Source organism: Echiichthys vipera (assembly GCF_963691815.1).
Source record: "Echiichthys vipera genome assembly, chromosome: 7".
NCBI classification, from domain to species: Eukaryota; Metazoa; Chordata; class Actinopteri; order Perciformes; family Trachinidae; genus Echiichthys; species Echiichthys vipera.
Genome location: NC_139832.1, coordinates 5,227,990 through 5,243,860, shown reverse-complemented (window position 1 = coordinate 5,243,860; position 15,871 = coordinate 5,227,990). Strand labels below are relative to the sequence as shown.

General features: G+C 41.5%; 1 protein-coding gene across 2 annotated transcripts; it reads right to left on the bottom strand.

Annotated features, from left to right (window-relative positions):
- Window positions 1-397: 397 nt before the first annotated feature.
- Window positions 398-3,547, bottom strand: admb (adrenomedullin b). 2 transcript variants are annotated; one of them, XM_083916251.1, is made up of 5 exons: window positions 3,411-3,547; window positions 2,920-3,035; window positions 2,378-2,512; window positions 1,735-1,976; window positions 398-1,371 (listed from the first exon to the last, which is right to left on the bottom strand). In XM_083916251.1, the coding sequence occupies exons 2-5, from the start codon at window positions 3,021-3,023 to the stop codon at window positions 1,328-1,330; spliced, it is 525 nt and encodes a 174-aa protein (XP_083772377.1). In that variant the 5' UTR covers window positions 3,024-3,035; window positions 3,411-3,547; the 3' UTR covers window positions 398-1,327. The 2 variants fall into 2 exon arrangements, with proteins under 2 accessions (XP_083772377.1, XP_083772376.1); XM_083916250.1 differs by having other exon boundaries at window positions 398-1,976.
- Window positions 3,548-15,871: the final 12,324 nt, after the last annotated feature.

Below are 15,871 nucleotides of genomic sequence, written 5' to 3'. Positions count from 1 at the left end.
TTAATGAAAAAAAGCAGATTAATGGTGACATCATTTGTAATTTCATGGCGTTGTGACCACTCTGTACTCTGTTGTGATTAATTTCTTTATCTCACATCCTCGTTTGAGCGTTGCTGGTTTGAAGAGGAGCACACTGTTTCTTTCTCTCCATTTATCAAAACTTAAATTCTCTGCTGAAAGATAATTCATTCAGTTGAAATGTCGTTATTTCACAATTTTAGGATCATGTTGACCCGAGACAAATGTAGTTTCCGTACATGTGTTTCTTTGAGACAGTGCAGCTGCTAAAGCATGTATTATTTAGAGAATGGAATGTGGACATTATAAAAGTCAGGATATCATCATATTTTACTACACACACCATCATAAGTGTTTACTCTGTTGCCTTTGACCCTCCCAACTCTATTATGTGCATGCACAAGCAGAATATTTCATATTAGGTCACACAAATAACATCAAAGCTGCTTCAGGTTCTTTTCATTGTTGCATTCATTCATTTATTTAAAAAAACGAGGCGTCGCAGCTGAAATGGATTACAGTTCCTGCCACGTTCACAGCAAGACATAAATCATGTTACCTAATACCATGCCATGTTATTTCAGCTTAATTAGGAGTAAATTAGGATTTATTACATTACAATAACGAAGCGGATACATTTCAAATGTTTTTTTTTTGAAGAGGAAACATTTAGCATAACCACAGCAAGTGCTTTGTTGATTTTGAAAGAGCTTGTTCTGCATTTGTTACACATATCCTGCTGTAAAAGCTAGATGGCAGCACAGCCCTTTTATTAGCTCGTCATCTACTTCAGGCTTTCCATCACTTTCCAAAGTCTGTCCAAAAGCTAGATGATGACTCTGCAGTTGTTTTTTACGCTGCTTTGCGTTCACCATCCAAACCGATATAAAGGAAATGTGATTCCAGTACTGTGTAATCATCACAATGTTACAGAAATATAGCATATAAGTCACATTCACATGAAGAATACAGGACAAGTTCACTTTGCACACAGTTAAGATACATACTTCATTGAAGTTAAAAGAAGAGAGACGTACTTATTATGTGCTTTCGCTGTATAAAAATATATTTGTATTGAATGCTTAAATATAAGGTAGCTTTATATATTGTTATATACACAGTGATCATTGTTATATTTTTTTAATATAGTAGTATTGTTTAAATTGCACTTCACAGGCAGTTCACTACATCCATTTGATTTGTGATCCCGCGTGTGGCAGAGTGGGGTCCGGTAATGTCATTTGTTGAAGATCCTTCCTGTCGCTGCCTCGGTTCCTCTTCAGTTCAGGGTTTTTTTCAGAGCGGATCTTCAGAAATTGTCTTCTATCTCATCTGCCAAGCTCACTTTGGAAGCTGAAGAAGAGACAGACATTCTTGTCAAGTCGCACAGGCCTCTTTGTTTTTTAAATTCATCCATAAATCACATACTTATTCAGACACACTGAAACCTGCACCTAGTCATGCACACATGTAGTATTGGAAATCTTGCTTTCATCCAGAGTGACCTGAGCAAATCTTCCACTGATGGACTGTACAGATGTAGCATGCAGAAGTGCCCTCTTCTGCATATCTAGCTGTAAATCTGTGCAATAAAACCTCTGGGGACTTATCTTGATCTGCTGTGAGCAAATAACCCCAACATGGATTCTCCTTTGCCTTTCCATGCCTGTCTTTAGGCCACTGTGCTTGTGCTTTTGTGTCTGCGGACTCGCTGACCAGCTTCAGTGCTCCGTCTTTGTCTTCCTGTCTGGAGGGCGAGCTGAGCGACGTCCAGAAGTGACCGGCGTCGGCGTCCATAGCCATTTGAGCCAATCTTCCCCTCAGGGGCATTGGCCTCTTTTTGCTTGTTGTTGATCTGGTGCAGTCGGTGGAGCAGGTCTTGGTATGCACACGTGACGAGGACGCAGCCGGATGATTTAGTTGATGTTGACCTCTTGGGTCTGCTATTTAGCCCGACGCTGGAAAAAGAGAATAAATATTTATGCTCTATTTTCAGGCTGCTTTCCAGAGTTGTTAAATCTGACCTGGCAACACATAATATGTCGACAGAGTTTCAGCCCAAATTGTCATCCAGATTTATCTAAATACGTGTAAATGGATCAGTGCAGAAGAGGATGAATCACCCAAAGTCTTCGGTTATCTTAAAAATATCTCTTCATTTTGAGTTCATTCAGATGTTTAACTCCTGTAATAACAGACTGCATCTGGGGCGCCTTACACTCAATACATGCAGAGCTTTGGGGGTCAAAAGGCGCACCATATAACTGCAATGACCCTTTTCTCTCTCACCATCGTCACTATACACTTTCAGGCATCAAATGGAGCAGAAATACCCTCAAAATGCAGCTTTTCTCGTTACCTTGACGGAGGCAAGACAGTGTTTGCATTCTCGTCCTGCTGTGGTCCAACATAGACGTCAGAGTGCTGTTCATTGGCTGTCCCTAAGCTGTTGCACAGGTCTCTCTTCATACGGCTCTGCAGCCATACTTTAAACCTGCCACAGTGGACAGAAGAGGTTGTGATAGCAGAAACTGATACACAAATATGATGGTACAGACATACAGTATTAATATCTCTATAACACGGCATCACACTTTCAAAATATAAGATTTAGTTTCATGCTAATGTTGCTCGATCATTAAGCATCATTTACTTTTCACTACAGAAAGGTCAAAGGCTTGTTTGATGCGATTTATACACAGTGCATCTGTAACATGTTTGTAACAGTTTCACTTGTAAAATGCCTTTCACAACATATCTATCACTATTCTCTAGTAACTTACATGTGTTATATGTTCCAACTGATTCATAGATCCAATATCTATCAATATCGGCCTCAAAAATCTAAATTATTAGGCTGTTTGTGATAAATGAACAATATTTGTCCATCAGGCAGCTCACCTTTTCTTCATGCTGGTGTTGAGCTCCCCTGTGGCACCTTTCACCAGTGGCAGGACAGCGGTGAAAACACAGCAGCAGATGACAGTGTGCAGAGCTAATCTCATTTTGGCTGGAGGCTGTCAGTGGTAAAGATAAAGAAATTACATTTTTAAGAGGGTTGGCTCTGGACTGCTGACACAACTGGTGGTTGATTAGTTGAAGACGTCATTGCTGTTGTAGCTGCACAACGGGGTGTTTAGGAATCACATTCTGTTCCTTAGTCAATTACAAGTCACTCTTAATGGATTTTTTAGGCAGGTTATTGAAGAGTTATCCATTCATCAGTGCACCCCAAACCACAAGATCTTTACTCAACTCCTAGTCCTTCAAACTCTCATCCCAAATTTCACAGGACATCAATTTACATTCTTAAATACCTGAATAATTCTTGAGCAATCCTTTAAAAAAAATGATCTTAAACTCCAATTAAAATGGCAGAAAGAGTCACTTACCTCAGGCTCGAGCTTGTAACTTAATGTGGAGTATTGATGATGCACATCCAAGTTTGTTGTGTACTGTTTAGCAGTTGGAGTAAGTTGTTTTGTTTTTGTTTTTTAACCAAAGTTGTAAAGAGTTTACCATTAGTTGGAGTCTGAAGTTTACACTGCTAACATGAGAGGTTTTATAGAAGGAGGGAGGGAGCTGTACCTGAATGCCAGACCCAGTGGGAGGGACTGTGGGACAGTTCACGTCAACCCCATCCACCCCACATGTAGATAGTCAAACCAAGAACATGCAAAGATCTTAATCGAGTCAGCAATCCCTGAAACTGCCTGATTTTTGTGAATCTTTAATTCCTTTTTTTCTTTGAGAAAGTGGTGAAAGAATTAGTTTAATGTATTTGTAAATTTACCTAAAATGTTTTTTCCTCTCTCAAAGGTTTGTTTGTGGCTGTGTAATTGGGCGATTTGTGTGCACCAAGGCAATTTACATATTTATTTGGTCTTTTCTTTTAATATTTGTCTCAACACTGGTTGTTTTTGGAGTCATTATGGTGCGTTCACTGGCCAATGCGTGCTTTAAGGCAGTTAAGTTGGGTGTAAATGTTAATAGTTGAATTAATTCTAAATGAGATGTGCTTTTGGATGGCCCCGTTTTCAGTCTGAGTCAGCCATCTGTGATGTTTTAATCGCTGCAAAAGGTTAAGTATATTTAAATTAACACTGTGTTGTTACGGCAACTGCATGCGCTGTGCTTTTGCTGAACTTTTGCACCTCCAGATGACCAGTTTAATCACTCTGAGTGCTACTTACAGCCTCCAAGCAATATAAACAAAGGCAGAGTGTTCTGCATTTGTCAAAGATTAACAACATGCATTAAGGTCCTCCTCTTTAGATAAAGTCATTTTCACAGAGATATGAGAAATTGAGAGGAAGCAAAAGTACAAAACGTTCCATTCTTTAGAGATGCTTTGAAAATTACCCTGAAAGCTGACTACACTTGAGTCCAAGGTACTCCCAAAGTTTTAACGATTTTAAAAATACATATATATTTCTTAAAATCCATGCATCATCATCAAAGTTGACAGTTGAGTCAAGTACTGAGCCCTGCCACACTGGAAATCACAACATCTCAGGTGTTTTAGGTCTGTACTGCAATGAGATTTTATGCTACTGGGAGTTTGTTCTAAAATTGCAATCTTGGCAGAATTTTCCCAGTAAAGCCCAGTTCAGACCAAAAATTTCCGAAGAGAAGAAACCATTTTAGCATGTTGCAGTGGTGTGAACTGTCTCGTCTGGATTCAAACCGGCAGCTATTTCTATAACGTAAGCACGTCACCTGTTTCCACAGCCAATTAACTTACGGCAAAGTCAGCTGGTTTTGGAGGCAGGCTCAAAGAGCGCCAGAGAGAAAGAAACACAGAGAGAAGGGCTAGCGAGCTGGAGAGTAAATGAGGAGAGGGAGCGCCGTTATCACGACAAAGCAGAGAATCAGGGAAATAAAACGTTATTTTCGCCGTTTTATCACAACTAGAAATGCAACTGTAGCAAGTATCTCTCTCCCTCTCTCTGTTTTTTTATGATGCTACAAATTAAATACAGCTACGAAAAAAAGCCTGAAGACAGAAGTTTGAACAGAAGTACTGAAAAGTACTAAAGTGTAAACTGCCAGGTTTGTTTCAGAACATTGCAGACCTGCGCGTTGCATGCAGTTGCAAATTTCAACTTGTCTCGTATCTTTGGTCTGAACTGGGCTTTAGACGTCACTCTAACTGTTCAGAACACAGTGAAGGGCTACAATGCAATGTCAGAAAAGGTTTAGAAATGCCACTAACAAGATTGCTAACAAACTTATCTTTGGGTTTTGAACTTTTGGTTAGCAATTTATAAAAAAAACAGAGGGAAGCCGCACATGACAAACTAAAACCAGCAAATGTTTGCTAATAATTTTAATAACTGATTGTTATTTAAATCATTTATCAAGCTTTGCCAATTAATTTTCTGTCTGTCCAATCATGAACTTGAGAGTAGCCCAGGAATCATATTATCCAGCAGGTGAGCAAGGAGCGCGCTCTCTCTCTCTCTCTCTCTCTCTCTCTCTCTCTCTCTCTCTCTCTCTCTCTCTCTCTCTCTCTCTCTCTCTCTCTCTCTCTCTCTCTCTCTCTCTCTCTCTCTCTCTCTCTCTCTCTCTCTCTCTCTCTCTCTCTCTCTCTCTCTCTCTCTCTCTCTCTCTCTCTCTCTCTCTCTCTCTCTCTCATATTGACTGTCCGCTCACTTAATCACCTCACATAATCACCTCACATAATCTGCATAGACGGCAGTTTAAATCACACAAATATATAATATATGAAATATAAGATTCCCCTCACCTGCTACGGATGGTGAGGAAATGAAATCATGAAATGAATCAATCAAGACACAACCCTGGGTGTATATGGTGACCGGTTGAAAAATACATATTGCCCAAACCTAAAATGTCTATATATGCAACATCTGCACCTCTCTTTGACCGTCTCTTCAGGTTTGTCCTTATTCATAAAATGCGGTTGAGTAACTGTTGCAAAATACTGATAATGATCATAATCACTCATTTCTTTGTCCATTTTTATGATAACATAAAACATAAATATACACACAAGAAGAACACCATGTGCTGTATGACATGCTTTCAGTCGCTGAAATGCGCTTTCCCCACAAGTCACACTAATCACTATAATTTATAGACTAACCCTTGTAAATTAGCACAGTTAACATTCCCATCTTCTGATTAACCGAATGTCAAAAAGTGGACAGATTAAAAGTACTGGTAGTTCTTCCCAGTTTGTTCCACATCTTTCGCCTCCAACTTGTGTTGACCTGCATACAGCTGATGCAATCACAGCCCACATTACGTCCACTTCCAACCCCACAATCATCATCATCCTCATCATGTCTGTAGGCAACAGTTCTATAAGCAGTTGTGCCAACATCAGGTCTTTCTTGATACGACTTTACAAAACACTGTGGCACAAAAAGGTGTGATGGTTCTACAGAAGCACATGAGTAATGCATTCGGATGTATTGAATAGATACACAAAGTGGCGTTATGGCAACAACACGGCACACCACCAAAGAGACTATTCAGTGAACCGTGTTTTAACAAGATCCTTTCCCGTTCTTAAATGATATGCCTGGTTCTGCAGAACTTCATTATTCCAAAACAAGAGTGTATTCATCTATCAGAGCCACAGGTGGTGACTGTGGCTCTGATAGATGTTTTCTGCATCCATGTCAGTAAGCCAAGATGTTTTTTTCATCTTGAAGTTGTTGCTGCAAGAATAGCTTTTTCGCAAGAAATGAAGACAATGTGGTGTTTGCTTACGGGACGGATGAAGCTGCGATTGATTTCCACAGTCACGGTTCAGTGGAGCATGATGTGAGCTCAACATTGGCACGCACCCATTATGTGATATTATTAGGTATTCGGTGTCTATTTATAGTTGCACATTTCATTCCGATTACTATCGAGATAAAAAGGCAGGGATAATAAGGATTTTATTAACTCTGCTCCCCTACCACTACTCTGAGTGATACGCACTTGTCTGAACGAGAGGCACAAACATTCCTCTCAATAGTTGTTTAACGTGGATGCAACGATCTGAAATGTAGCTGTTTATTATTATATACAGTATTTACGCACAATTAAAAAATTCAAACTCTGCAGAGGCAGGGGGTTTACGGTCGATATGGTCACCAATTTCTGACTGAGTTTCAGATTTACACCAACCAGGCCCTGATAGTCCTGAGAAGTTCGCCGTGTGAATTCCAGTACATAAACTCATAAGGCAGCGCTTCAGCGGCTGCCCTGAGAGACTAGTCCATCAGCGTTGAATGAGGCAGGGCAGAACCTATTGTCAGAATATTAACTCAATCCTGTGTCAAGTGATGGATATGCAGAGAGTCCAGATTCCTCTTCCAGAGTTCAGAGAAAGATTTCACTCTGGCACAGAGATCAAGGTCTTGATAATTACATCAGCGATCACGCAAGACGCGTGCTTGGGATTGTAATTTGGCGAACGACAGGAAATACCCACATGTCTTGTTCATTTTATAATTCAGTAACTCCAGTGTCAAGTACTGGCTTCATCTACTGTTGAAAATGATGGAACTGGTGCGACAAAGGTGCAGCTCTTAATTTCCCGGGCACCTTAGAGGCGACATCAGGTTTTTGTACCTGCTTCATAAACTCCATCTGTAGGGTGTGACTTCTGCCAGCTTCATTGTGTGTCATTGAGTTTTAATGACATTGGTTCTGCAGATTTAGAAGCTTTTGCTGTCTCAGATTGCCCTCTGGTACAATGAGACATGTATCATTTTGAAACAGATTACACTTGTTTTTCACACAGTTCTGTAAAGTTATCTTTTTCGACTAGCTGCCCACACAGTGAGAGAAAAAGGTAATGTTTTAATTATTCATTCATTCATTCATCTTCAACCGTCCCTTTTGGGGTCGCTGGAGCCGATCCTAGCTGACATCAGGTGTGAGGGGGGGTACACCCTGGACTGGATTGTGGGAGGAAACCGGAGAACCCGGAGAAAACCCACGCAGACACGGGGAGAACATGCAAACTCCCCACATAAGGGCCCCAGCCGGGATTTGCTAAATTTGCTCTAGATTTTTATCTAAAGATAAATCTGTCTCACCACCCTTCATCCCAAACTGAGCTGTAGTAGAGATGAGCAAAAAGATACAAAAGCTAGACTCCAAAGTTAACGTCTTTGGCCTCACTTGACTCATGTACCAAAGATGCCATGTTTAATTATTTCTGGATATTGAATTTCTGATTGGTTACAGTTGCTGCCATTATTTGGCCTCTTGTGGCCAAGTGTATGCCAAAAAAGCACACCAGATGGGTACCACAGGAGGCAGTCAGAGAGATTTCACAGCCTCTCATCGGTGAATCTCCGCAGAATGACATACATTTTGCAATTTTTTGTTGATGCTGTGTGAGAGCTGACAGTGTAGAATTTTTCAACACTAAGGTCATCCAATGCTAAAATGATTTCCATTATTAGGCGGTTAAAAAATGTGAGTCGCGTGTGAGAATACCAGTAGGGGGTGGGGGCGTCATTTTGTTCCAAAACAAATCAGATAGTAACTGTTGTAAGCCAGAAATCTCAACACAGATGTTGATATTCTGACCATTTTGTAAAAACCTTTTACTTATATTCTTGTATTCCCTACTTATATTACCCCTTGCAATGGTGCTGCTCCTCTGTGATTCATGAATTACACAATGAAAAAAATGGTTATAATACCGGTGGTTTATACTGTAGCCACAGTTTCATACCTTTTGAGCAGACAGCATTTCTTCTTAAAAAGTCAGGGGACTATGAAGCATTATTATTGCTTTCTTTAATGAGTCTCTGTGTCAACCTTATGTTGGTGCTGGAGTAAAGGTCAGAGAATCACCAAAGTCGTTGGGAGTCCTCTTCTTGAGACCATAAATGTGTGAAGTTCAAGGTAACACAGCCTGGACCCAAGTGGCTGAATGACCGAAAGAGTTATCCTTTGGGTACTGTCAGTGTTCTCAGCTCCATCTATCTGCCCATCACAATCTTCCCAGTGCCCAATTTGACTTATTGATATTGCTTGTTTTGTTCAACCAACACTTCAGAATACAAATATATTCAGTGTACCATCATAGAAGATTAAGAAAGTCATCAAATATTCTCATTAGAGAAGGAAAAAAACAAACAAAAAAAATGACTATGACTAATAAACAAGTTGCCATAGTTTAGTTGCATCTAGTTTTATTAATTGCAAACTAAGGTCATGTGGTGGAACATGAGATCCACATCATGGATGTGCAGCTGACAGATCTGCAGCAACTGCATGACGCTATCACACAATATGGTCCAAAATCTCTGAGGAATGTTTCCAGCACCGTGCCAAATGTACGTTTTGACCTGCAACTGACATTTGCATTTTACTGCCGTCGTGTCTGGTGATAGCGGTTACTCACTCGTCTTTCATTGTTGCGTTGAAAGTGCAAATACGTCAGGGATCGACTTGGAGAGTGCTGAGATTCCAGTGGGTGGGGTGCACGATGGAAAATGGATTTTAAAAGCCAAAGCTCTCAGCACCTGGCAGAGAAGTCCTCGATATCGATCAACAATATTGTCAACCACCCACAGATATAGTTCATTTCATTCTATTGGCCAATAAATATCTTACTTCTGACTCTTTTAAATATTTATAGAAATCTTCCGCTACAATCTGTTCTCAGTGTGGGTGTAGGGCTTTTACTTGGTTTCAAAACACCTGCGCGAGTCACGCTAACTCACAATGACATGCAAAAGATACTTATGTAACAAATTGGCTCTAAACTGCTAATAACTTGAAAATCCTTCATTATTATTCAGGACAAATCAAGTGCGTTTGCTGTTTTCCAGAGACTCCCTGCTTCACATTCTCCTGTTTAATAGATGGACACCTATCGAGAAGTGAAGTTTATTGTTTACTGTCACATGCATGCACAGCACAGTGTAGTAGGAATCCGATTCCGCATTTAACCCATCCTATCAGGAGTGGTGGCCAGACACTGTTGGGTAATTATTCATTTTTTCCCGATGCTCTGGTGTGAGAATTTTAACCTGAAACATTCTTGCTACATATATCTTGGTGTGTATATGTGCATATGTGCATCTAAGGGTAATAAATTCCTTATCCCTCGCCAATAAAACCCCACTATATTCAGACTAGGGATCAACCGATATGGATTTTTTAGGACCAATGTCAATACCGTTTTTTTTTCCCCATCAGCTTTAACCGATGACCGATACGGACTGCCGATTTTCTTGAGCCGATATTTGGAACCGATACTATTTTTGCTCCCTCAATTTACGTCATAGGGCTACACGGTGGTGTAGTGGTTAGCACTCACCTCACAGCGAGAAGGTTCTAGGTTCGCATCCCGACTGGGGCCTCTCTGTCTGGAGTTTGCATGTTCTCCCTGTGTCTGCGTTGGTTCTCCGGTTTCCTCCCACAATCCAAAAGACGTGCACGTGTTCGGTTCATTGATGACTCTAAATTTGCCCGTAGGTGTGAATGGTTGTCTGTCTCTGTTCGTCTCTATGTGCCCTGCGATAGACTGGCGTCCTGTCCAGGGTGTACCCCGCCTCACGCACAATGTCAGCTGGGATCGGCTCCAGCCCCTCGCGACCCCGACAGGGACAAGCGGTTGAAGATGAATGAATGAATTTACATCATAGAAATGATGATAACAAATGTTACGAGTCTCAATTTTTTTTTTTTAAATGAACATTTATTAAACTGTAAAAAGGTGTCTGCAGCAACAAGAAGCTGCCTGTGGACGCCTGTTTCTAAATAATGCCGGCGAACGCAGCAGCCCACACAAATGCAAATATCGACCGATGTATCGGTCTATCACTAATTCAGATTATACACAGTTTAACTGCGAGGATATTTGTTGATGTCAACAAATAGTCTCTCCTTTTTTTATTTTTGTACTAAGGCAACAAGCAGAGTGAACATAGATCACATTTCCAAGATGTTTCTGGGGCTTTATTCCACATTGTCTTCTCCCATTCTGACAGATGACCCTCAAGTGGCCCATAAACATGTTTTCAAAATAGCATGTTTACTATAGTTATCCCCGGGAAGTTAACAGTGTAATTGTAAGTGATGTTTCCTGCTCTATCGCATTCTGCTGCCATGAGTCATCCGCTGTCACGGGCGCATTGCATGCTGAAAAGCCACATTCCTCACCCAACGCTGCGTTGATAGTGGATCAAATAAACGAAATCTGGCGACTATCGCTGGCCATCACTCACCCCGGTCTTCCCACCGAGTGATCCAGACCCTTTGAAATGTGACTCTGGCACTCTTGTGGGCTAAACGATTGTATAACACTTCATCAGAGCTGCGGAGTTTATCTCCTTTTTTTGAGCCAAAGGATTACTGTCACATTGTCTTCATTAAGACTTTACGGTCTAAGGCAGGGTTCATCACTTTCAAATTAAGAAGAGAGATTGATTGAGTAACTTGAGGAATTTATTTACTTTTTTTTCAACTGCTGTTTCAAATAGCTGCTTTATGGGTTCTGGGGTTTGTTGAGCCCTTTTCAGACATGCAATACGTAACGTTGTTGGCTTCATTTATCTGTTAAAGTGTGTGTGTGTGTGTGGGGGGGGGGGTTTCGTCACTTGGACATGTTTGTCAATTTTGCAGATGTTCCTCACATCTTTAAGCAGACATGACAGGACATTCACTAAAACGAGCTAAATGTTTGCGGGGGTTTTGACATACTAACGGAGTAATGGACTTGTTTCTGGTAATCCCCAAATACATTTTCTCATCACTTTAAATCACAGACTTTGCTGCCTATTTTAAAATGTCAGAAAACGTGCTGCGACTTGTCATTATCAAGTAATTTGACGATTGTTAAAATGAAAAACGCCCATGACGATATTAGGGCTGTAGGCAACCAAAGGAAATCTTGATTGACTGAAATTCTAACTCTCTTCTGATCGATTGGTCAATTTAGATTAAATAATCTAGATTAACTAAATCCTAACTCAAGGGTTTCTTCCTGAGACCAGCACATATTTGTATCTCTACAATGGTTGATTTCTTAGGGGTTTTTTTTGTACATACAAGATGATAATAGTGAAAAACATTACAGTGCTCTTAATGAAGCTAAGAAGACAAATTTAACTATGTGCTCCTGTAACCTGTGATATTAATCTGGTTGAAGTGTTTCGAAGATGTTACAAGGCTCGAGCTCGTAAAACTGCTGTTTTGACTTCTATGTAAAGTGATTTAGGCGCTTGTCCAGAGTTTTACATCGTCAGTGGGTGTGCCTCATTACTAAGATTTATATCCCCAAATTATCTCAAGAATTATGGCATCATTTTTTTGATAAGTAACATTACCTCAGAAAGGATGTTCGGGATAAATCGTGGTACTTTGACAAAGCAAATAAGGGAGATGGCGTCGATGTGGATGAGCTCCAGGTCGGTGTCTTCACTACGGGAGGATCATGACAAGTTAAGATTAGGTGCCATGACCGCCTTTGAATCATGACTTCGAGAGCAAAGCAGGTTTTGTTGCAGCTGCAGTTTCACCCTAATAACACACTCCTCGCGGAGGAAGAGAAAGGGTGCGTATTCAGGGAAGGGATGATGATTACAGGAGCGTGCAGGTAATTTTACCTTCGGCATCGCCTCATCAAGCACTTGGCCTTTCACCCCCTACAGAAGAGATCTGCTGACTTGGATCACTTGCTTCCTTTGAAGCCTGCTGCATTCTGGGTATTTTTAGCACGATTTCATTTACTCTGTGCAATTAAGTAGGATGCTGATAAACAATGCTCTGGAAGGAGGCCAGCTCCAAACTTGGCTCAGTCGTGAGAAGTCGGACGGTTACAACTGAAAAAGAAATAACTTCATGTGCTGGCAGGAGTGCAGCACAGTCCATGGGGGTTGCAGGGATTTTTTTTTTCTTCTTCTTCACAGAAACACTTGTGTTTTATATTTGCGCCTTGCCACACATTCTTTTGTGTTCATGGGGGAGGAAGAGGATGAGACACTGACTTTAGAAGTCTTTCTATCTTGTCACGTAAAGCATTACTCACACGTAGAGTAGGACTGCAAAGACAACCAGTCACCTCACAACTGCCTTATTACCGTTCATATCAGACTGAATTAAAAAATGATTGTCAGTGCATCTGTAGCACATTAAGCTATTTAGTATTTTTTGTGTTTTTGGACGTATAAATGTGTGCATTCATACATTTGAGTGTGGGCATCTCTGTTTCCAGGTGTGGACACTATGCATGCACGTAGGTGTACGAATGATCATGTGTGCACGCATTTGCATATGATTTACAGTAGGTGTGTATGTGCATGTACTTTACCATGTATCCACAGTAACCTCTGACCTGTGGGGATAAAAATACAAATGTAGGTTAGAGTGGCACACGGCTCACCTTTAGCATGGCTCTTTGCATTGTCAAAAGATATTTATATCTGGAATGAACAATTGAGAAAGATGGGTTTGATTTCCCCGCTGTGGCCTCGGGGCTCGGCCTTCCTGTGGGTGCAGAGTCAACCTTAGTCAGATGCGCTGATTGGAGCCAGATCCTTTTGTCCCAAATTCCGTATCTTGCACCCTTGAACCTCACGAAATCTCTAAACTAAAACCTGCAGTCATTGGTGTAAGTCCCACATTACACCAGTCCAACTCTAACGTGATGTTGTGAAATGTCAGGAGGGCGATCCGGAGAAACATGTGCTGGTGGACGAGCGGGACGTCATGCAGGTGAAATAAGGTTGAAACTGAACTTCCACCAGCGAGGCAGAGACGCTCTTTACAGTAATAGTCATTGTTGGTGTGAAGTGGAATGCTGATGTTAATTTCTTACTCTCTGGACCCACTTTCAGCGTTTTCCATTTTTATGAGGAGGAGGACATCTGTTTACGTCGTTGACCCTTACGGGAATTCTCCGGGGACCTTTCAATCTTCCGTAGAGATCTGTAATTCGAAGACACAGTGATATGCTATTTTTGTCTACTCTCTCGCCAGATGCTTCTCTGAACACTTAATACGCCTGTATCACACCCCTGGGGTCCATGAATTGTCATATGCGATACTGTGAAGGAAGGTAAATGTTCTGCAGGCATTTTATTTTACTGTCCCAAGAGTACCCCTCTGCTCCGCAAACCTCTAAAGGCCCCGGGGCTCCCGAGAACCTCATTCGCTGTAAATACCCAGAATTTCTAAAGCTTTCGAACCCTATATACTTTGAATTCCTCCGAAGTCTTCAGACTCTCTGTATCTCAGATGCTCTGGTACTCTAGGGGGCAGTGAGACCCCCTAACCCCACCTTATCCTTATTTTCCAACCTAATCCCCCCACTGCCTTTCTCTCTCTCTGTCTCTCTCTCCCTCTCCCTCTCTCTCTCACACACACACACGCATACACCCCCTGCGATGGATTCCAGATCGGGAATTTTATGCATTTCTGTTTCGCATCACCTCCAAGGAATGCAGCACGCGTGCCACAAGCCTCATCAGGCTGATGAGTGTGAGGATGTTTAAAAGAGAGGGGAATGATGGGATACAGACGCTGCTGGGGGTTATGGGGGTTGTGGCAGGGGGTTGACAGAGCGCATCCGGCGCGGCACTTGGCGTTAATGACAAGCCATCTTGTTGCATAAAGCAATGTTAGTGCAGCTGTGGTATGTGCCAAGCGCATCTGGAGCACAGATTTTTGGGAATGTATTTTGTGTGTGTGTGCATGCATGCGTGTGTGTGTGTGTGTGTTTGTTTGGTCTGTCCCGTCTCACTCAAATTAACGACTTTTGCACGATACGAAGGGAGGATGGAGTGAATTAACTTAGTTGGGGATCTATCTGGGGGGGGGGGGGGCTGATGTAGAAGTGCAGATTTTAAAAGGTGGTCTGTTTTGCATAACGCCTACATACCGGGGTTTTTTTTTTTCTGGCAGTTAAGACTTTTACGCATATTGAATTTTGTCAGGATTAGACGCTCATTGTCAGGTTTCTTGAAGGGAAGAAAAGTTCCTGAACACGTCAGGGCTTCGTCAAACACAGCCTCAAAGTTAAGTCTCAGTTTGAGTTAACCTGCATGTACGGTCGTCTGCTAATGTACCTGCTTAGTTTAACAGTATCTTTAATGTACAGTCTAAATCGCCTGATGCAGTGAACTTCCCAGTTGGTACTCTGAGCAACATTATGTTGATAGGAATATTTTTACAATATTGATGTAAGACAATATCAATCTGGACAAAATTAAAACACCAACATAATATTATTCAGCATTGCAATCAGCAGGGATGCTACTTATTATTATTATAATGTCACTCGAGCTCTGTATTGTCTGAAATATATCCAAGTATTAAAAGCTTTAATCAAATGTGTGGATAGAAGGATAATCTTCTGAATTTCATTATGGAATAATCTTAACAATGACCGTATTAATTAGGGGAGTCACGATCCTCCAAATGGGCGACATGGCGAAGTGGTGGTTAGCACTGTCGCCTCACAGCGAGAGGGTTCCTGGTTCGAATCCCGGCTGGGGCCCTTCTGTGTGGAGTTTGCATGTTCTCCCCGTGTCTGCGTGGGTTTTGTCCGGGTTCTCCGGTTTCCTCCCACAGTCCAAAGACGTGCAGGTGTTAATTGATGACTCTAAAATTGCCCGTAGGTGTGAATGGTTGTCTGTCTCCTTTCGCTTCTATGTGCCTTTCTGTGATAGACCAGCGTCCTGTCCAGGGTGGACCCTGCCTCACGCACAATGTCAGCTGGGATCGGCTCCAGCCCCCCGCAACCCCGACAGGGACAAGCGGTTGAAGACGAATGAATGAATGAACGATTCTCCAAGTAAACTATTCATTTAGACTTTGGATTTTAAGGTCACGATCCTATTTTTGATTTAAACCGTTTCTTCAG

Coding starts and splice junctions, on each gene's coding strand:
- admb (XM_083916250.1), bottom strand. CDS start 3,023: ATGAGATTAGCTCTGCACACTGTCATCTGCTGCTGTGTTTTCACCGCT. Junction 2,513..2,919: donor AACACCAGCATGAAGAAAAG/GTGAGCTGCCTG, acceptor CCACTGTGGCAG/GTTTAAAGTATGGCTGCAGA. Junction 1,977..2,377: donor ACTGTCTTGCCTCCGTCAAG/GTAACGAGAAAA, acceptor CTCTTTTTCCAG/CGTCGGGCTAAATAGCAGAC.